This window comes from Mixophyes fleayi, chromosome 2 (genome assembly GCF_038048845.1).
Source record: "Mixophyes fleayi isolate aMixFle1 chromosome 2, aMixFle1.hap1, whole genome shotgun sequence".
NCBI lineage: Eukaryota > Metazoa > Chordata > Amphibia > Anura > Limnodynastidae > Mixophyes > Mixophyes fleayi.
In genome coordinates, this window is record NC_134403.1 from 315,962,772 (window position 1) to 315,986,698 (window position 23,927).

A 23,927-nucleotide genomic window follows, 5' to 3' on the forward strand; every position below is an offset into this window, starting at 1 on the left:
TGTTCATTTTTCACCAGGAGACAGAAGGAATCATATCTAAATTATATTATCAATTATCATTCTGCATACAGAGCCTTCTATTACTTAAATATTACCGTGTGTGTGTGTGTTTCCCCCTTCACAAGAGCAATCTGTGTTCATCAGTTTGTGCGACATGAACAATGCAGCTGGAAATCTAGATGTCCTGTGCACTTCAGCATCAGTCTTCCGTCCATATGGGTATACTTCCTCAATAGATAATGTCAGGTTTTGTCATCAGTCATATCTGGACTCGGAATGGCAGCCAGCCACACATTCGTCAGTGATTACGTCTCTAAGACAGATTTAGAGTTTTCCATTCATGGTTTCCACTTTGCAGTAATTAGTTCTATCATATGATATTACCACTCTTCATTAGTTTGTAAGATAACAGGAAGTGTTCCATTGATAACAGCATGGTATAAGGACTCTGTCAGTATTGTGCAAAACACCCTTGCTGTAGCTGCTGTTAAAACGTCACAGAAGGGGAATACTGTAAACAGTTTTTAATATTGTTGTCATTCAAGATCTGATATCTAGTTTTTGGAACTTTGACATTAATAGTTTAATTACAATTAATATTTTTACTGACTGCTGAGTAAAACAGCGGTTTTCTAATTGCAGGGAGGACGATTACTTTAAAAATATCTTTGTTTAGTCCTATTTGGTTTTAGAATGAATATTTGCCATATTAAGATTAGTAGGCTTTTTTTTTTTAAGTATTTTTAATGCACCCTCTTTAAAGGGTGATTCTACCATAAATGTACCTTGAACACCCTCAACCATGGTTCAGGAAAACTCACTCCAACCAGCGTTCAATTAGTTTATTAACACAGATGCTGACTGGGCAATCTGTAGCTATTTCCAGTGAAATCCAAACATTGTTGTTTGGATTTGAATTACCCCTGGAGAAGGAATGTAACTATAAAATGCATTTTGTTTTTTTGTTTGCTCACACCTAGCAGCCATGAACAGGGGCGTTGAGAGGGGGGTGGACAGGTACAAAATACCCAGGTCTCCCTATGGAGCCCAGTGGTGGTGGATTATGATTGGTTTTCATAGGTGCAACCACTCAGGACTCATCGGGTCATATGGTTCAGTCCCCATATAAAGGCAAGGGAAAAGTAACTGAGCAGATCAACAGGAAGTTTCAGTCCACCTTAATCTGCATGGCCAGAATCGGCTTTTTCAGAAGCTGTGCATGCAATCTAGTGTAACGAAACTGGGGGTTAATTTGACCCCACCATGGATGCACCTTGTTTCGAACAATGTTGAGACTTTGGTCAAAAGTACGTTTTAGCCATTTTGTCTCCCAGATGCCACCCAGGTTCACAGTGAGGCAAGTATCAGGAATGTTCAGTAAAGGTTAAGTACCCCACGTTATCCCTTCTTGGTTTAGAAGAAGATTAGCTAGACTCTATGGGAAATGCTGTTTAGCCAGATAGTAGTAATCTACAGACCAGCAATGCAGGGTTTAAATCCAGGAACAATGCCCTTGTAAATCTCATCTCCTGTGATTAGGAAGAGATCCATTGTGTAAACTGGTATCTTCAGGCAGCATGAAGATGGGCAGAGTCTGACATACACTCCAGCCCCTGGGAAATAAGAACCACCAATGAGGTAACTGGGGGAAGGCATGATACAGACCTGAGAGATAGGGTCTTCAATCGGGGAGCCAGAAACGGAGTGTCGTCCTGAAGGAAGGGAACCAGAGACCAGATAAAAAAAACCTGTGTCTGGAGAACGGAGAGAGGCTTGGTGATTGTGAGGCTAAATGTCAGCACTTGTGAGTTGTTATGGTTTCTGCTGGTCTGCAAGGTCATGCAATCGTCTTCCTTTGTCCTGAGTTCCTACAGGTCTTTGGGATATGTGTGCCCACCAAAATTGGGGTGACAGTGAAGGGAGACCTCTGCCTTGCTGGGAATAACAGGAAAAGTAGTCTTGCTACCACAGATCAAGACTTAAACATATACCTCAGGGCTGCACTAAAAGATCAGTATTGCACTGTAATTAACAGAATAGGAATTATTCCACGCACCCAAATTTGTCTTTTTTAAGAAAAGGTGCATCACGGCTGTGACTATATATAATTTAAGACAAGAATGCAGGAGTGCTCGTTAAACACTAAAGACATACTAATCCCAATAACAAACATTTGTGTATTAGACACTAGAATCAATATACAATATAATATCTGTTATATCAAGACAAAATCACTCTGCACATGCTCAGAACCAGCAGATACTGCCTTGGGTGGGGAAGAGGTGTGTAATCAGTGTACAGTAGGGGCGTACCAAACTCTAGCGCACACAGACACAGCTGTAGCAAGTTCTATGGCCGTCATAGTAATTTTCTGCAATATCTCTTGTACCAGCTCTGAGGCTAGTCTAAGTTGAGACTGTGGATTTGGGGGCATTACAGTTGCGAACCCCGCAGGCTCTCTACATTGTAGAAATAAAAAAAATAAAAAAATAAAAATAATGCGGGGGTCCGCTTTGCTAATTACATTAACCCTAGTGCTGGCTGCCGCAAAATCAAGGGGGGAAAATGCGTGGGGTCCCCTCAATTTCACGAAACCCAGCACTTGGCAAGTCAGGTCCCCCTGCCATAATGACAAACCAGCCGCCATGTGGGCCCCATCTTTAGAAATACCCAGCCCCATGCTGAAAGCACTTGGGCTCTTTCCACACCCCTGGGCGGTGGGTGTAGAGTATTAAAGAGTTAATTAGAATCCATAGTGCTCTTCACGAACAACATGACGAGTTGATATTCAAGAAAGTGACGACACTCAAATACCTCGCATTTGCAAAAATTAACATAAAAAAAATGAGCAATAACCAGGTAACAACATAGCATTAATAAGACACAATAAAAACACAAAAAAAAGACAAAATAGATGAGACTCTAAGTAATAAAGAATGATTTATTAAACACTTTTAATTGATCCTTTTTTCACTTTCAGGGCATCTTGGTAAGTGTAATTGCACTCACATATTCTCTTAATATACGTGTTTCATAATTTTTAATACGCGCCACTATTCACATTTATCACATAATTTTTAATATTGATCATGGTATATAATTTTCAGACTTTCACATTGGTAGATGATTCTCCTACTCATTACTTTTGTAATCATGTTCACTATTGATCACTGTTAAGACATTAAAAACTATTTACTTTTTACTAACTTTTAGTACATATTACAAATTAGCACCTTTATATTAATCAATTAATACCTAGTAATTTTGTCTAGCACCAGCACTATATGACTTAAGCATTAATATTTAATGTCTCATATAAGTATTACCTTAATGCCCATTAGAATAAATAGTTTAACGTATTAACTGCTTGATTAATACTGAATGTTCGCTGTGATGATATATATTTAGAGATAAATAGGATATTAGAATGATAGCTATCCAAAATTATTATTAAAATGATCTTTATTTTGTGATAACTGACTAGAGACATACATGTCTTGAATACAGAAACCTATTACTATACTCTAACATAGAATCGTACTAACCATTCATACGATACGTCCTAGAAACGTCATTCATCAAATCATAGATAGGATTGGACAGAGTATAAGAGGGTTTGGTGACCCCTGCTCCGGTTCCTACTTTGATAAAGCCTACGGTGGAACGTATGTCAGGGTCACGGCACCACAAATTATATCACTAATCTGGAGAGCCATGAGCATCATCACTAGTTAGTTACTTTTAAAGCCATCAATTATACCAATGATATGATAGGAGGTAGATTATAGGCATCATACCTGATAGGTATATTAATGTCAATTATAGGATCAGTAAACGCTAGCATCCCTAATACTGGATCAATAAACGCTATTATCTCTGACACTGGTCATGAGGTGGAATAGTTAGGGGCATCTCGTTTAGAGGATATGAGGGAATGCCATCTATGTTTTAAATTTACAGTGTATTATATATAAATACCCAATGACCGGATTGAAATATCAGTGAAAATAGGCAGACATTGGATTTCTGTATATAAATTATGGATATACTAAACTGTGTAAATTGAGAATATTTTGTTCATTGAAATATATCCACTCTATGGAATATCACCCTTGTAACATTATTTATCTCCCTGAGAGGGATGATAAAAATATCCTCTATATAGTAGAATACATATATTTCTCTGGTAAGATACTGATCTCTACCTAGATGATGGATAATTATTACAGTGGATGTGATCTTAAGATTGGAATATGAAACCACAAACAGATTCAAAGTGATTATCAATCATCATCAACATTTATTTATATAGCGCCAGCAGATTCTGTAGCGCTTTACAATTGGGAACAAACAGTAATAACACAATACTGGGTAATACATACATACGTAGAGCTTACAATCTATGGGACAATGGTTTGATACACAAGGGTAAGTGCTACATCATATTGAATATTTGTCCAGCTAGAATGCAAAGGTTACAAAGTATTTAGTGGGCTGTATGCTCAGTCCCTCTGACCTATGTTGGTCAGAGGGTTGTTGTCTTGTGTTAGCTGTATAGAGGTAATAGGGTAACCTATGGAGATTATGAGGGTGGTAGAAGAATACTATAAGCTTGTCTGAAGAGGTGGGCTTTCAGAGAACGCTTGAAGTTTTGAAGAATAGAGGAAAGTCTTGTGGTGGGAGGGAGTGAATTCCATAAAGTGGGTGCAGCCCGAAAAAAGTCCTGTAACCGAGAATGGGAGGAAGTGATGAGAGTAGAAGAGAGACGCAGAACGGAGGTGTCGAGTTGGGAGATATTTTGAGACAAATGAGGAGATGTATGTTGGTGAAATTTTGTTGATGGCCTTGTATGTTAGTAGAAGAATTTTATATTGGATTCGTTGCAAAACAGGCAACCAATATAGAGACTGACAGAGTGACTCAGCAGATGTAAAATGATTTGCAAGGAAAATCAATCTAGCCACTGCATACAACATAGATTGTATTGGCTCGAGTCTGATTTTGGGAAGACCAGTAAGGAGCGAATTACAATATTCGATGCGGGAGATGATGAGTGCATGAATTAAAGTTTTTGCAGTATCTTCTGTGAGATATGTGTGTATTCTGGAAATGTTCTTTAGATGTATGCAGCATGATGTAAATATAGAGTTGATGTGGGGAACAAAGGATAGTTGCGAGTCAAGGATTACACCTAGGCAGCGAGCTTGCAGTGTGGAATTTATGATCATGTTATCAACAGAAATAGAAATGTCAGGGTGGGAATATTATTAATTCTGTTTTTGAAATATTGAGTTTGAGTTGGCGAGAGGACATCCAAGAACGTGAGACAACACAGATGGTGAGAGATCATGAGAGGATAGATAAATTTGTGTATCATCCGCATAGAGATGATACTGAATTCCAAAGGAACTTATTAGTTTTCCTAGAGAAGTGGTGTAGATAGAGAATAGCAGACACCTTAGGACTGAGCCTTGTGGTACTCCAACTGATAAAGGAAGCAGAGGGGAGGTTGTTCCAGAGAAATTAACACTGAAAGAGCGATTAGGTAGGTAGGATGAGAACCAGGATAGAACAATGTCTTGAAGACCTAGGGTATGTAGTGTCTGTATGAGGAGAGAGAGTGGTCAACAGTGTCGAATGCAGCAGAGAGATCCAGGAGAATTGGAAGAGAGTAATCACCTTTATTTTTAGCTGTGATCAGATCATTGACAACCTTGGTCAGCGCAGTCTCTGTGGAGTGATGAGAGCGAAAGCCTGATTGAAGAGGATCCAGTAGGTTGTTTGCAGAAAGGAAATGTGTGAGGCGAGTGTAAGCAATTCACTTGAGAAGTTTGGAGGAGCATGGGAGCTTAGGGATGGGGCGGTAATTTGAGAGAGAGTTTGGATCAGAATTTAGTTGTTTTTTTTTAGAATAGGAGTAATCACTGCGTTCTTGAATAGTGATGGAAAGATATCAGTAGAGAGAGAAAGATTACAAATTTTAGTTAGAGGTGGAATGAGTACATGAGACAGGGACCTACCAATTTGTGAGGATATGGGATCATGAAGACAGGAGGTAAAGTAGGAAGATAAGAAGAGAGTAGAAACTTCCTCTTTATTTGTGGGATCAAATGAAGAGAGGGTGTCAGAGGATGCTGGGAAGGAATTGAGCTGATTGTCAGTCGAGGGAGATGATGCCATTTCATGTCTGATTTTATCAATCTTGTCACTGAAATAGGAAGCAAGATCCTTTGCACTGAGGGGTTGGGACGTCAGGATTTAGAAGAGATTTAAATGTGTTAAAAATGTGTTTGGGGTTAGAATCCTGAGCATAGATGAGAGATTGGAAGTATACTTGTTTAGCAGTGTCCAGAGCACTTCGATAGGAGTAGTAGATAGCAGTATATGCGCTGAAATCATTAGAGGTACAAGATTTACTCCAGTGACCTTCAGCTTTATGAGAAAGTTTTTGTAGATTTTGTGTTACTTTAATGTGCAATGGTTGACAATGAGGTCTACGCAGAATATGAAGAGTCGCTGGAGCCACTTGATCAAGGGCAGTTGCTAGGGTATGGTAAAAATGAGGAACTGCCATATCATGGGAGGAGAATGTAGAAATTGGGGAGAGAAGGTGTTGAAGAGAGGTGAAAAACTGTTGACAATCAATAGAGTTAATAGTCCTGTGGGTATGAGGAGGCTTGGAAGAGCTTGACAGCAGGGAGATTAAAGAACTAGGAGTGAGCGAGCAACAATCAATGGTATGCCTTCTTCAGTATGAAACCATAAATAGGGCCTGATTTATTAAGGAAAGGAATCAAAAAAATGAGTAACTTTCCACCTTGGCAAAACCATGTTATATTGGAGGGGGATGTAAATTTAAAATGTGATGGCAGATTTATATTTGGGGTAGGGCATGTCCTAGATCAACTTTATATTTCAGTGTACAAATAAGCTATCATGTATTTGTGTGCTACATGAAAAAACAGCCAGTATTTATGTGCAAAATAAAAAACTAATTTGCACCCCGTGCATTGGGACATGGTTTTGTCCAGGAGAAAACTTACTCCTTTTTTTGCCTTACTTTCCTTAATGAATATCAGGCCCAGAGTGATTATCATGTATATGCTTCTCTTAATGATATGTACTCGTAAATCAACATTGTAATCATAGTACTGTCAGTTATGACAAATGTGTGACTGAACCACAAAATTCTAGTTGATGTCATAAACAAAGTGTAAAACAGTCTCTCTGAGCATATAGTTTACATTAGTAACAGCTCAATCTTTTGGTTGCGTATCTAACTGACTATGGTGCCGTGTTAAAATTGTTACACAAGTAACGTGAAACATTACAATAGACAAGGTGCCTGGACAAAATCTATATATATATATAAATCTAGTAATGTTGTATTACATTATACCTGACATAGGCACAAGTAATCCTTGTCTCCAATATCACGTTCGGTTTCTACCTAAGGGTTTGTTTTAATAGCACTTAATTTTATAAGTTTTAGATATTTTCGCTGCATAAATACCTGGTTGGATATAATTGTAATAATAATGAAATAAAGGCGTTTTTTAATTATTTTCATGTGGACTGGAGTGCCTTTGCTCATTTTGGGTTTTCAACCATTCTCTTCTTCAAAACAGTACAAACTAGGCCTGGCCGGAGGAAAATTGGGGAGGACAGACAGAGTGGGGTTCCCCCTGTTTTCCTCCAACCAGCCCTAGGCTTAGCCAGCTGGGGCTGGTGGCATAATAGGAGGTGAACATACAGCATAGGGTCCCCCTGCCATGATGACAAACAACCCCAGGCTGTTCAGCACTGGGCTGGATTCCCTAGGGAGTGGGGTCCGCAAAAAAAATGTGCGGGCCTCCCCAAAAGCACTATGGCTCTTCCCAGACCCATGGGCGGCAGGTGTGGGGCAATTTGCAAAAAATAGGAAAAATGTATAAAACACTATTTTACTTTGTGGAACTACAAGTCCCAGTGATCCCAGGCTGCCATTTATAGTCTGGGCATGCTGGTGCTTGTAGAACTACAAGCACCAGCATACCCATGGCAGCCAGGGCATGCTGGCACTTGGAGAACCACAAGTGCCAGCACATCCCTCTTTGATACCACATTAGTTCATGAAAAATAAAAAATACTAACTAAAATGTAAATTAAATCAGACACCTCATTGTAACCACATAGTTTTATTCATAATAATAAATCCCCATATACTTACCATCTGATGTCTTCATCTGTAATCCAATCTTGTAAACTTTTAAACTATAAAAAAAAAAATATTCCCTGGTCCATTAGTTGTACAAAAAAAACCCATATTTCCAGGTCCCAGGACTAAATCTGTGCGCATAGTGAGCGCAGGTTGCCCTCAGAATTCATCTCTTGATGAATCGGGTCCGAGGTCCTTAGCACACATTGTTATCAAACTGTAATACCCATCTTTTTTTATACTGGTATCGCAGTAGATGGACATTTACAGTTTGATGGGATGTCACGGTATTAGAGGTAAGTGATAGGCTGAAGGTATCCTGGCAAGCGTTGATTTGGTGTGAGAGTTGGTTAACCACAGATTCACCTTTCACCCGTTGACCTGGGTAAATAATATATGGGTTCCCCTATATCATGACAGGGGTTTGCCTAGTCACACCACCATAGGCTGCACCTGCAGCACCGGCTTTTGCTAAGACTGTGTGCGCAGCCTGAGTTGGTCCCAAGAAGTGGCCATAGGTGGCTCCTTCTGAGCCTTCAAACAAATGTCTGCCAAGAAAGTAAAGTAAAAGAGAACTGGTGTACAGACAGTCAGCATCACCACACACTTGTAGAAGATGGTCTCCTGCAAAATAAGATTAACAATGTTGGTGCTTCCAGTGGGCTGTTCAACTGCTGTTTGTAGTAGACAATGTTGGGAAACGTAATGAATGCTCCTCTGTATAAATGCTTATAGAATTGCATTTCTTTATAAGTCCAGTTGATACATTATATGAGAGAGCTTTAAAACTCGGGTTAGTAAGTCTTTAAAAGTATCATTAATAAAAAGGACTCTTAAAGAAGCTAATGCTAATTATCCAAAAAAATGGCAAGTATTTCTAAAGGATAAGTCCATTTTAATAAATCATCAAAGAAGTATTTGTTCAATGCTTGTCAGTACATGGAATAGTCCATTAGATGTTCTATTTGTAAGCCTAAAGAGGAGAAAACTGTAACATACTTTTCAGTAATCTAGAAAGAATACAGATATTCCTTTTTAACTAGTGGAATTTGCTATATTATATAAGGGGCCAAACCTATTATAAAAAGTTTGAAATAAATCAAGAAAAATGCTAACTTCCAATTTAGTCTAATACTGTTAATACTCTTAGGCTAAGTGTTATGATAAAGAGTATGACAAACACTAATGTTAGCCTAGTGCACAATCTAATCATATGTTCAGCTTTAATTGTGGAACTGATGTTTGTCCTTGCAGATTAACGTCTATCCGATGCCAAATTTTAACTACAAGCCTAGCACAAGTTCTACACCAGGTTTAGGCAAACTATGGTGCTTCTGGAACATTTGTAAGTTACCCCATATAGCATAAATGTATAGCATGGGCACTAACACAGCTGCAAGAGCGGATCTGCATGAAGGTCTAGAGCGTTGGTGCATGAGCAGCGGCCTGGGGGCCGAAAGCAGCCCTTCAGCACTTAACCTACAGCTCAAGTTATGTCATTCCCAGACAATTTCAAGGCGGTGCAGCTGATAAATTTTCTCTCCCCCCCAGTAACATAACCAGTCAGTGAATGTATGTGTTAGACACTAAATGATATTTCTCATATCACTCTGTGGCTAGAGAGACTTCATCTTCTGTAGTGCAGTGCATGATGTCAGTGCCCTACCTCTCTTTCACAGATTGATGCAACTGGATAAATATAAGAGTGAATGTTGGGTCTCTTCATTATTAATGCAAGATTATATTTTTAATAGCTGTAAAAGTGATGAGTCCATGAATAGTGTAGGGGACTTGCTTGCCGACTTTAGAAGTCTCTTAGAGGTCAGTTGGGAAGATCAGGGGACATGGTGCTACAGATTACATCCTTTTGCCCCCCACCCTTCCTGTCTCTGTGGTGAAATGCTGCAAACACGTCATCACTCTTCATGGGGCAGGACAAAAGTACACATATCATGTCATTGAGGGCCCTGTCCCAATCACTTCACTGGAAAGTGGGAAGGATCTGGGAGAAAGGCCTGCTCTACCAAAAATTCAGGAGTGTCGCTGACATTCAAGAGAGTAGACAAGTATAGTAGGGGTGAAATTTGTGAAGGGTTAAGGAGTAGCTAGTTATGGGACAACTGGAGTTGAAACGGGTAACGAGTGAAGCTATGGGGGTTAATGAACAGACTGGTGGCGGTAAGAGAAAGAATTGGGGTGAGTGTGTCACGGTTCTGGCAGCTCCTAGAACTACTTAGCTGGGGTAGTTATCAGACACACCACTCGCAGTGGTCACTACAAAAAATGTAAGTGATTCACAATAAAATAAAGTAACACAATTAAAATAAATGTGTAACATAAAATATTTTGTATATATAGTAAAATACAAGCTACAGTCTGGCTGGGCAACTTAATATGATCTCTAAATGACTGAGCATGAGGGCACCAAAATGACTTATAAAAATGTATATATACTTCATTTCAATTTTGCAAATAGTGGTATAGATGGAGCATTTGGAGCACAGGCTCCACATGTCAGCTGCCCCATTAGGTGGTGTATCAGTACAAATCTACTATCGGCTCAGCTGTGAATGTCCTTCTTCCTCATTGGTGTACAGAGGAAACGGGGTCTGAATAAATTTAAAAGAAAGCCCACAGTAAGTGCTGTACTGCTTTCCCGCTACTGCTCTTACCTTACACATTAGAAGTTACAGGCAGAGGAATCCCTGCCTGTATCTGATCACATAATGCTGCAGCTCCAAGGCACTGATAGGCTTGGATCATGGTACTGCAGGAACCTCTTCATAGCATGTTCTACTCTATATAAGATGGGGATAAAGAGGGACGGTGATGGTGTGGGGGGATGGGGTCGCTTGGTGACTATCAAGGCTGTGGGTTGGTGGGGATGATGTAGGGGGATAATGAGGGGAGGTGATGAATAGGGGGAAATAGAAAGGGTGGTTGGATGATAACGGGAGATAATGAAGGGCTGGGAGATGATTAAGAGGAAGTGTGGGGCAGATGGAATTATAAGGGAGGATGGTGGGTCTGTGGGGTAAATGAGTTACAATGATGCATATACCAAACCAGGACTGCCAAAGAGTTGGAAAAAAAAATAGAGAAATACATTAGTACAAGATATCTCTCCGGGGTCACAAGAACTGCTCAGGCCAGCCCTTACATATTATAGGATGTTTTTTTCTGTACACAGCCAGACTCAAGCTTACGACACAGTGACTTTGCACAATATGTAATTTTGGCTGAGGGCTAAAAGCATGACACAGTGGTTCTACAGAATCATCCTGCAGATATTCTGGGTACTACTATGGGAATCCGGTGCATTCCAGTGTTTACTTCTTACTGAAGTATCAATGTGATGATCTATAGACTAAATCATTTTAAAATTACTATTGCAATGAAAAATTCTAAAAACAATGCAAACTTTACATGACTCCTATTGATAAGTAAAGCAATGATACTATCTTGGCAGTGCCACATACACAGTCCGCCATGTTTTTTTAAGTAAGGGTAGGGTAGTTGAGGTTTTTTTTAGTGCTAAGTGAATTCACAGATATTTCATGGAGTCTGAATTCCAAGAGAATATAATTTTTACTTTAACAATATTCAGAATTGAGGGAAGAATGTAAGGTACCATGTTGGTTGTGTTAAGTAAGGAAATTGAGATTGATGATTGTATGTGTAGTAATTCAAGTATTGCACTAATTGATGTACAAGATGAGCACATGTGAGAATAACATTGTCTGCAAACAGGCAGGTTTTGTATTCAATACTTACACTGCACCCCAATTAGTGCATTACTTGAACTACTGCCCATAGTAAATATACCCTTTAGTATTTAGGTTCCATGAATTATGGGGCTATCCCTAATTTCTTGTGCTAAGGATTCAACAGCTAGCGAAAATATTAAGGGAGAGATGGGACACCTGCCCAGTGCCATTTGAAATATTGAAGGTTTTAGATTGAGTTGACTATAATGACAAGATTACATGGAGACAGGTGTCTTTGAAGCCAAAGTGCTATCACCAGGGCTGTGACATTGGCGTGGAGAGCATAAAACTGTCTTAATCCTGGTTGATTAATTATTGGAGAATAAAGTTTAGTCTGTTAGCTAGAAATGAGACTATTTATATGTATTAGAGCAATTGGGTGATAGTTAAAGCAAAGGCTTGTTTCTTTAGCAAGTTTATGTATCATTATTGTCTTAGCTTACAACATTTATTTAGGAGATAAGGAAGATGGGGTGGTTCCATAGTTATAGACTACAATCAAGTGGTCGCATAATATAGTTTTATAGTAGGAGTTGAAGCAGCAATTCGGCATAGAAAGTTATTGTTTTTTTTCTTTGAATAGCATGTTAAGTACCTGCAAGCATACATCTGATGTTTCTTAGCTGTCCTTCTACAAATTATTATCTCCTTTTACATGCCAGTAACACAAGCAACTCTGAGTATGCCATGTGAAAGCATAGGGGGAGAGGAGAAAGACGAGGATTTTACAATGCTCACAGGTCCAAGGCCTGTCTGCTCACTACATCTTTTGTCATGTGACTGTGGCTGTGATGCTAGTCCACGACAATGTACAGAATTATAAATAATTAATAGCAGCCTGAAGAAACAAATCAAGGAAAAATGGTAAATACCAACATTCTTCTTATAGCCTGCAACAGTGATTTATCTTCCAAAAAACAAACACCTCGTTTTTTTTCATGGAATTGCTGCTTGAATAAAATAACAGGGTCCAGGACCATTATCTAATTTGAGACTACTTATGACAGCTAATATTTGTGTTGCAATGCCTGGTAGATTGGAGATCATCGTTAATGTTATATAGCAGTGAATTGTACTTAGCAATTGTGTCACCAATATGTTACGGTTATGAATGGGTTTGTTTGAACTGTTTAATTCTTACAATATATTTTGAATCTCTGTTGTTTTAATTTATTTTCCAAGTAATTTATTAGCCGTTTCTTTCTTACAACTTCATATGGATATAGCTTTTTGTAATGCTAATTTATAACGGCAGTGGAACAGTTCAATAAGGTTCTTCCAGAGGAAAGCTGAAGTTTTGGTGCATGCATTTGTGGTGACTAGTTTATTTAGTTGTTCTAATGAGTGGATATAATTTTGTCATTTCTATCATTTTTTTGTCTTTATTTTTAAGGTGTAATGTATGAAGTCACCTCTTAACACAGCTATCTTTTACATCAGATTGTAGATGCACTTACGTCTGAAAGATTGTTTGAATAAAAAAAAAGTTCTGTCTGTTTTGAGTTATTTTGTTTGCATCTCCTAATTCTAATAAACCGTTTTGCAATTATATTGGGAGGGCCAATTAAGATGTCTATTATAGTTTATGAAAAAAAATTAATGTCGGTGATTTTATTAGGTGAATTAAGCCATCTAGCATTAAGGGACGTTCATTTTAATGACATATAAGCTTTTTGAAGAGGAAATTAATATATACAACAGCAAAATATTGTTGCAGTAAAAAAATCAAATACGTAGTACCTCCCATAAAAGGAGGAAAGAAGGAAGAGGAGGATAATTATTGGGGGTGAAAAATGTAACTACATACAAAGCTAAATCAAGCCACCATTGTGAGAAAATAGGGGCAGGAAAATGTGGAGACATGAAGGGGCAATGGGCACAAGCTTAAGTCTTCATGAATTGACCAAACATCTTCTGGCCTAAATATAGCAGAGCCCTTAAAGAGTCCTAATAGGCTACTTAGTACTATGGCCTCAATAGGTTCATCTTAAATGAGTCGTTTACATAATATTTTATTCGCTTATTTTTGTTTTAAAATATTAGATTTTATTTATTTTTTAAACTGCAGTCACAATCACCAGTATAAATAAACCATTAACATAGTGAAGACACTCAGGGCTTACGGGAGTAAGTTACACTACCAAATAATTCAGAAGCTTTAAGATGCCACCCCCTCAGATGGGCAGCAAAAACTAAGATATGAAAAAAGAGTTAAAGTTAATAAGTGATCAGTATCTTTGAATAGAGATGCTCAGGCTCGTCTCCCAGAGAACCGAACACACCTGAACCTATCAGATCCGAGTACCGAGCTGATATGGCTTGGTACTTTCACGCACCCTAAGAATTGAAAAAAAGGCAAAACGTCATTGTTACGACGTCGGATCTCGCGAGTTTTGGATTCTATAAGTACCGCCTTCCACGGTGTTCCAGCACCATTTCACAGAGGGACACAGAAGGGGTAGCACAGTTCTTGGCAGTCTCTAGAGCAGTTGGGCAGCGTCATAGGTAGAAAAGAAAGAGGACGGGTAGCAGTGTTCTTCAAAGTCTCCATTGACATTCAGGAGAGCTTCATTGCTCCATTGCTAATTGTCATTGCTGAAATAGAATTAATAGGTCTGGCAGGCTTGGTCTTCTGAATCTGCAGTCACATAATGTACTGTGTTATATAGGTAACACACAAAAGGGAGAGCTCCATTGCTAATTGTCATTGCTGAAATACAAATAATAGGGCTGTCAGTCTTGGTGTAAATCTGCAGTCAAATTGTACAGTGTTATATAGGTTACACACAAAAGGGAGAGCTCCATTGCTCCATTGCTCCATTGCTAATTTTCATTGCTGAAATAGATATACTAGGGCTGGCAGGCTTGGTCCTCTGAATTTGCAGTCAAATTGTACGGTGTTATCAAAATGGATTCACAGCAATACACAGAAGAGCAGGAGCACCAAGCAGCTGCTGGCACCAGCAATGATGATTGTAGTCCCTCTACATCATCTGGTAAAGCCTATTTTAAGGTGCATAGTGTTTTTAAGTTAGGGAAACAAAAATGTAAAAGAAACACCTTTCACCTTGGTCAAGAAAAAAAAAGACCTGTAATCCAGTCAGTTATCTGCACAAAAAAATAAAATTGCCAACATGGCATTCTACACACGCAGTGGCAAGGAAAGAATGAGGCCTTCACCTTTCTCTGTGAGTGTTAGTTCTGCAACTGTCACTGAGGCATCTTCTTGTAAGGTCAGTCGTGACCAAGCAAGACCTTATCATTCGGGATCCAAAAGTGGTGTCCAAATTCTTTTACGTGTAAAAGCCGAGCTGGAAGAAAACAGTAATGCATTAGAGGAAAGTGTATGTTCAGATTCAGAAATGACACAAATCCCTGAGGAGAGTCTATCCACGAGTGCTATGTGTAATCGTGACCATTCTGATAGTGTACCCATAAAGTAGGCCCTTTTCAGCATTTCTGCAGATGTGTGCATGACAGCCCAAGTGTAGCCGGTGATACACAAGACCAAAAAATCCATCTCTTATGTGTGGAATTATTTTTACCCAAATCCTGACAACAGTTGTCTAGCCATTTGTAACATTGTAAAGCCACAGTCAGTAGAGGTAGGGGTACCTTAACCATCTAGGAACCTCATCCATGATATGCCATTTGAAGCGAGTTCATGTCAAGCTGTTGGGTAAATCAGAAACTTATGCTAAAAAATAACAACAAGCAGTCCATCACCAGCTTGGTCCCTTCTCTCAGCTAGATCCCGACGTCTGCAATCTACACCCACAACGCAGTTCTCATTAACATCCTCGGTAGATCGGAGTTAGTCCTGCATCCAAGTTGGTAAGGCTAGATGACTCCTCCACTATCCTAGATTCCTCAGAAGAATTCTCGAGCGTTAGTCCCGCTGCTGCTGCTGCTGGAGGTGAATCTTCATCCCAGAAGCACACCAAGAAGAAGACTACTAGTAGTTTACAGCAATTGACTGTTTAAACAATCCTTTGCAAGAGGAAGCAAGGATGAAAGCAGTCACCCAGTCCCAAAGCGGATCACAGACACCATGGCGACTATGCTAGTATTAGATCTGCGTCCAATACCCACTATTAATGCAGCTGGTTTTAGACAGTTACTTGAGGTCTTGTGTCCTCATTATCAAATTCCTTCACGACACCATTTCAGTAGAAAAGCTATTTCTCACCTCTACCAGAAGGTTGGTAAAAATGTTATTATTGGACTGCAAAATGCCATTCTACCCACTGTACACTTAACCACAGATATGGGGACAAGCGGAACTGGACAAACTAAAGATTATATGACTGTGACAGCCCACTGGGTTGGTGATTCGCCTTCACCAGCAGGAACAGCAGCAGCATGTACCCAAGTACATCACATTTGTCAGAGGAAGGCTACTCTGTGTGTCACCGTCTTCACTAACAGGCATACAGCTGACAATCTGTTGCAAAAACTAAGGGATGTCATTGCAACATGGCTTATCCCACTTGGACTCTCCTCAAGATATGTCATTACTGATAACGCCACCAATATTGTGAGAGCATTACAGCTGGGTGAATTCCATCACATTCCCTGTTTTGCTCACAGGGAAAGGGACTTGCAGGAGATGCTGTCTGTGGCCTGTAAAATATCTGGACATTTCCGGCAGTTGGCAACAGCATGTAGGAGATTGCAGCAGCTGCAAGAGCAATTTAATTTGCCCTGCCACCAACTGAAGCAAGAGGTGGTGACAAGGTGGAATTCCACCCTGTATATTTTTCTGCGGATGGAGGAACAGCGAAAAGCCGTATTCTACTCAACGGAAAAGGAGAATACTTTCTGTGTTGTGCAAGATGCTGAAACCATTCGAAGTATTCACTTGTGAAGTGAGTTCAGACACTTGAGTCAAGTTATTCCCTTAATTAGACTTTTGGAAAAGCCGCTTGAGAAACTGAAGGAGGAGATTAAACAAATCAATTACGCTAAGGATGTCGGACTTGAAGATCAAGTACTTTATTCGCTTCGCCAGGATCTAAGAGTTATAAAAATCTTGAAATCGGATCACTACATTTTGCCGACTGTGCTTGATCCTCGGTTGAAGAGCTATGTCTTCTCTTTGTTTCCAACTGACCCAGATCTGAAGTGATGCAAGGAGCTCCTGGTGAGCAAGATGACAGCTCAAGTGTTACGTGACAGGACAGCGTCTCCTCCCTCAGTTTCTCACTCAACTGCTGCTAGGAAAAAAACTTAGCTTTCCCAAGAGAGCCCGGGATGATACAGATGACTCAGCACAACATTTTGACATCTGGTCTGGTCTAAAAGAATTGACCAAAAAAACGTGACACCTCTGCCATAACTCCACCTGATCCTACTATCAACATCCATACGATGGTGGAGGATTATTTTCACGACAGCATAGACACATCAGACAGTCCCTTTACATACTAGGAGGAAAAAAGGGAATTTGGAGACCCATTAACTAACTTGCTTTGCACTGCCTAAGCTGCCCACCCTCCATTGTGTACTCGGAAAGAGTTTTCAGCACTACCGGGAACCTTGTCAGCGATCGGCTTAGAAGGCTACTTCCTCAAAATGTGGAAAAGATGATGTTTATTAATATGAACTTCAAGTTCCACGAGGAAGGCCTTTCCCGCCAATTACATCAAAATACCGAGACTTCTGCACTGGTGGATTGCAGCGGTGATGAATTAATAATGTGTGAGGATGATGTACAAACTAATGAGGGTGAGGCTGAGGATGATGACAACAACATCTTGCCACAGTAGAGTTAATTAACAGCACTGTTACCTTAGGTGCCTAAAGCTCATTGTTACCTTGTTTTGTGGGGGCCCAAACAAACCAAGCACTTCAGCCACAAAAGAGCCACTCCTTGTGGCTGAAGTGCTTGGTTTATTAAATTGTGCATGTCCTTTTTAAGATCCAACATAAGGGTGGGTGGGAGGGCCCAAGGACAATTCCATCTTGCACCACTTTTCCTTTCAGCTACTGCTGTGTGCCAATGCTACCTACATGTTGTATATACTGTTGTGTGCTTAGCAAAAATCTTAGACACCCATTGATGATGCAGATGACTCAGCACAACATTTTGACATCTGGTCTTGTCTACCGTAAAATAATTGACCAGAATTAGTGACACCTCTGCTGTAACTCCACCTGATCCTATTATTAACTGTAAGCATCCAAAGAATGGTGGAGGATTATTTTAAAAAAATTTGAATGGTATAAAGACAACAGTTTTATTAACAAAGAACAACGTTGCTTGCAGAAGTAATGTAAGCATGGATGCCTAAATAGATGTGTGTATATGTATTACCTTCCACTTTGCTGCTGTTTCATCAGTATTGCACAAAGTGTTTGTAATCTGCACTTTACGTCAAAGGTACCTAACTATTATAATTTTTTGTGAATTGGGGCTGATTCGAAGCTCAGTGATGAACTTTATTTTTGCTGCGAATTACAATGGCTCTTTTTAGTGCACTGTCTGGCACCCTGGATTGGCCTGGGTCTGATAAAAGCACGCGTCCCAGAGGGAGTCAGCGCTCGTCGCCATGTATTAGCTGTAGAGTTACCACAGTTATTCAAGGAATGGGTGGAGCGATCAATTAACCCAATAACTGATTTCATGATCCAAGGATAATTCCATCTTGTACCACTTTTCTTTACTGACACTGCTGTGTGGCAATGTTTCCTAGATGTGCTATGAACTGAGTCATTGCTCTGTCGCTTAGCATCCAGCCAGGTCGCTGCAGTCTTTGTTTGAAAGTGTATGACAATAATATTGTGACCTGTGATGTAGTCAAAAATGACTGCAAATGACTTGAAATTAGTTTCATTGAGGTTAATAATAATGTAGGGGGAACAAAAAGCGAAACCAAAACACGCAAGGGCGGTTTTGCCAAAACACGAAGTTAATCCATGTCCAAACCCAAAACCAGAACACGGGGGTCAGTGAACATCTCTATCTTTGAATAGTATATAGAAAATGTTAACACTGCTAGGTTGTTGTCCAGGTTTTTGTCCAGTGGACATGGGATTTTGTAATGGAGTGCCTGAGATACCAAAACCTATAATTAGATAGCAGCTCTATCCCTGACATTAATGACTCCCATTGCGCCTTAAAATTGGAAACATAGTAATTGATTAACATCACATGATATAGCCTCATACTATTAAACTTTAACTTCCTTTCCTATATAAACCCTGCATATGGTCCCGGTTAGTGTAGTTTCTAAGGGTCTATCCGACTTTTTAGGAGACATAGGGGCAGATTCAGTCCTAAGCGAAATGCCACCAGAGCATTGTGCTATGAGACTCTGCGATGATGTCTGGTCTGAAATCTCCTCTGAGTATTGCTCATACCTCTATGAGCGGAGATTCCTATTAATCGGAAGAGCGTGCATGAGCGTATTACGCAAGGTTGCAGCGACACTTCTCAGTTCATTGAATTCGCCCCATAGTGTATTCAGAGCCTTGTAATCTCTGGCAAATGCAGATTTTACAGTGTTATAACAACCTTGTAGCTGCTCTGCCTGATGTCGACTACCATACCTGGAGCTGAACCCCTCTGTATTTCAACGTGTTTCATTTTTTCATAATAACTAATAAAGTTATAGAAATTTTTTATTTTTTTACTATTGTGTTTGCTACTGTGATTGTTTTAGAGGCCAGTTGAACTGTGGTTTTCTGAGAACAGGAAAACCATCTTCCATGAAATATTTCACCTATTTTGGTATAGGGTTGTTGGGTACATAACATGCCAAGCATCCTGCCTGTTGGCTCTCAAGAAGAAGTGGTAACCTCGATTTCCTTAACACTGCATAGTCTACTCTAGTATATTACAAAAACACAAGGCATACTTGGTCATTTGGAGGCTTTAGCAATGAAGAGAACTAGTTATTTGTACAGGAGCACTTGTCAGTCTGACAGAGGTTTGACTGATGCTCTCTGAACTTTAACAGGAGTAAATATTAACACAATGTTCAAACTCAACAAACAGAGGCTGATGTTGAATTCTCTGTGTTGTTACATAGAAAATTACAGTCTTCCTCTCCAGCTTTATACTAGGCTTAGACAACCTGTGACTCTTAATCTTTGCTGAACTACAATGCCCAGTTTGCAAGGAGAGTATGCTCAAATAGTGGTGCACAATGCCATTCCCATCTTGTATATACATAAGAAATTATATGATTCAATATTTAATGTATTTACACTCTTCATAATAAGATGATTTGAAGGGGAATTAAACAACGGATGGAAAATAACATTTTTATTTTTTATTTTACCTTAATGACTTCACGGTTAGAGCTGTTTCACTCTTTCCTAACAAGACAGATTTTCACAATTTTGTGACTTAAAGAAATCGCTTCCTCTTAAGTAGCAGAGTATTGATGATCCATGAACTTTAGGTCTACGAGAAACTTGCCTGCAGGTGGGGATTGTCGACAAGGCTAATTGTAGAGCTATGCCAACAACCTTCATCTGCAGCAGTTCGTGTTCAAACTCCAGTCTGTGCCATAGAGGCATCATAGGGCTGCACCACCACGCTGGCGTTTATACGTTTCTGCTATTCGGAGAAAGTGGTTTATTTCTAAAAATAGAAATAATGGAATTATTTAAGTTCATTATATAGGAAAACAACTATGAAGAGTATGGGAAAAAATACAATTTATACTTATTTCTCTCTCTCACATACACACTCAATTAATACAACCTTGGTGTCTTTTATAAGTTCTCCTATTGCCAGCGCTACTAGATGTAGTGTAACTAAAGCACAATGATGTCACATCCACTGAAGATACTTTTCATACTGTGAAAAGTATCTTCAGTATCATTGGAACCATCAGTTGACTTTGAGCTCTACGAATGGGTCCCTGTGTGGTAGCTATGATGACCCTTTTCGTTGTGCACATCCAATATCTATCAAGGCTTAATAGATTTGTCCATAAGTTGGAACCATGTCTGAAATCCAGTGGTTGCAAATGTTGACAGTGTTAAAGAGCAAATCAGTGATGTCCTCTTATGGGAGTCGTTGTCATGTGAGTTGTAATGCCTTCGATGGGGGATGTGTGCTGGTGTATAATGTGTTTGTGGGGACACAGGTAGGTATAATCAGAACACAGTCTGGTTTGTAATTATTTTTGTGGGTGCACAGAATACCATATAATCACTGCCAAAGCACATTCTTCCACCTATGAGGATTGCATGCTCATGATGACAGTCACACACAACCCCATCAGCAAATAACTGTAGTATGGATGAGCAAAATTGTGGACAAAATTTGCCCTAATCGTGTATTGCACCGGAACAGGGTATTCTACAGAAGAAAAAGATTTAACCTGTCGCACCTATTGTGGGGAGTTATGTTCCCCTCGGTTCAAAATTTTATAAACATTTTTTTTTTTATTTATTTATTTTTTAATTTTGTCCATGTGGTGCAACTATAAACTTAAATAAATCATAGCAAAAAAGCAAGACATTTGTTCAGAAAAGAGGTGTACTGTAACTTCTTCATATATAAGGATTTTAATTAAAGAGAGTCTAAATTGTATTAATTTATAACCTTTAATACCTTTTATTAAAATAAATTAAATTCGAATAACCAGCGAAATATCTAAAAAAACAAGGGGCATGTAATTAAACAAAATGTGTGTTTTGAACTGCTGGATACACTAGTGTAAATCCTTTCTTCAGAATGTCATTCTGTACTGTATTTGAAAATGTACGTTTTGTGCAATATATAATCCATGTATATAGCTGGGTTGACAACTGCCTGGGATGGTTAGGGTAGGTCTGGGAACGTTTAAGGCCAAATTTCACCAGCAAAATATGTGAAATTTTGCAGCCAAATGCAGAATGAGGTGAATATTTTCCGAAACCGTTTTTAGAATAATTTGGCATAGTGGAAGTATGTTACTGCACCAATAATGCAGAATCAGAGGCCAGATCGCTAACTTCTGACAATCACTCATGTGTGATTATGAGTAAGCACCTATCAGAATCCCATATGGAATCTGAGACCGCCAGAGGGATAGAGCTACGAATCAATATAGCTACTCTGCCGCTCTTAGTACTGTGGTTGGAATAGAAAGCTGTTGGAAATCTTCTCAAGGACAACGACGGATGGTTGTCTCCCTTGAGATGAGTTTCCTGTAAAGGAAATTGCAATTTATTTATTTTCTGAGAAGCTTCATTTCTGAGATTACTTTTTCTGTACACAACACAGGCAATTGGAGAAACAGACCCCAAAATATATTCATTTACTTCTGTAAAATAAGCTGGCTGGGTAGAGAAAAAATGGAGCACATTGTGTCTCTCAGTGATTAAATATTCCATAGCTGATTTTCTGACTCCACTTTGCCATTGCAGAGACCAGAACATTAGGAACACCCCAAAAATCTAGAAAAGTAGACCTTTCCCCAAGGTATTGGTCCAGAGGTATAGTGAGAATTTTGAACCTCTGATGGTATTGTTTGGAATTCAATGTCAAACATGGGTACAGCGTTTTTCACAAACAGGTAATTTTAGAGATGCATTTTGAGAAACTTCATGGGCAGTTGGAGAAACACATCTAACCACATTGTCTTCAACTTCTTCTGGAGAAGCCATGCATTTGCTTTAGCTATTTTCTGAGAATGTTCGAGGACCTGGGTATAAATTCACACACTTCTCGTCCTCCAGACTACTGGCTTCATATAATAATGCCAGAAATGAATACTTAACTGCTACGTTGGATATCCAACATCCAACCTGAAACATAGATAATCCCCCTAAAAGGAAACAACAGCCTGAGCTGTCTATTACAAAGGTTTAAGAAGGTTAATAAGTTGAAACTGCAATAAAATGATAGAGTTGGTTATTTGTAAAGCTTCAAAAGTGCAGGCCAATAGTGCAAACTCCTTTTTAGGACATCATGCCTAGGTGCACTAGTACAAAAATTAGATTTTGCATGACAAGATATATAAATCTAAGGGGTGGATAGACCGTGTTTCCTCATTACACATACACATGTATTTCATGGGGAAAATGGAATGTTGAAACTAATAAAGCAGGTAGTACCAAAATGTTATAGGCAGGACTTTGAAGTGGCGTGTATACTCTTTCCACCATAGGTATTATTGGCTGGACCCACAATGCCTCAAAAGTGACACAGAATAATTTCTCATGGGCTAGTCCAAAATCTGGCATAGGGGTGGACACTTATGTATGCCCCAGGCTGATAACTAGTCACATTTGTGCAAAATGTAACGAGTTCCCAATTTTCTTCATTTTTTTAAATGAGCCCCAATGACTAATGTGCAGATGTAACAGGTGTTATTAACATGTATTAATTGTGGTAGTATTGTGTACCACAAAAGAATGATTACAATTACACTCTTATCTCACATCAAATGTTGTTTGTTTTCAGTAGCAAATTGGTGTCTCCAAAGTGGAAGAATTTCAAGGGTTTAAGACTACTATGGAGAGACAAGATCCGTCTGAATAATGCTATCTGGAGAGCTTGGTACATACAGTGTAAGGAAGGCACACCTTATACATATGGCTTATAACATTGGTTCTATTGGGTAAATGATCACAAAAAAGCATTCCCTAAATGTATCATTTTGCCCTTAGTTGTAGAGCTGAGAAAATAATTTATCTTCCATAGATAGTTTCTTTTCTCTTCTCTGTTCGTACTAGATTATTATACTACTGGAAGTAGCACCCTTGTCTGGCGATAATAATTATTGATACTGTATTTTTGATTAAGAAAAAATATATATATTTATATTTGAAAAATGGGTAAAATTATAATTTAACTTTAAAATATAAGTTATATCAGAAATTTTCTAGTGTGGAGGGCATAACAATTTCTAATATATACAGTGTAAGTAGATTAATGTTGTTGTTGTTGTTATTTTTATTAATATTATTTTAGCCTTTATTTATACATGAACATATTAAGCAGCACATTATGGAGAATA

At 39.0% G+C, this 23,927-nt stretch overlaps 1 protein-coding gene across 6 annotated transcripts in view; it reads left to right on the top strand.

The window, feature by feature from the left end:
* Positions 1-23,927, top strand: part of MLXIPL (MLX interacting protein like) — a 102,945-nt gene that overhangs the window by 19,439 nt on the left and 59,579 nt on the right. For 5 of the 6 annotated variants that reach the window (XM_075196649.1, XM_075196650.1, XM_075196653.1 and 2 more), the window contains exon 2: positions 23,372-23,478. In XM_075196649.1, the coding sequence (XP_075052750.1) occupies positions 23,372-23,478 (107 nt within the window). The remainder of the gene's footprint in view (positions 1-23,371; positions 23,479-23,927) is intronic. The other variant, XM_075196651.1, reaches the window with a different exon arrangement.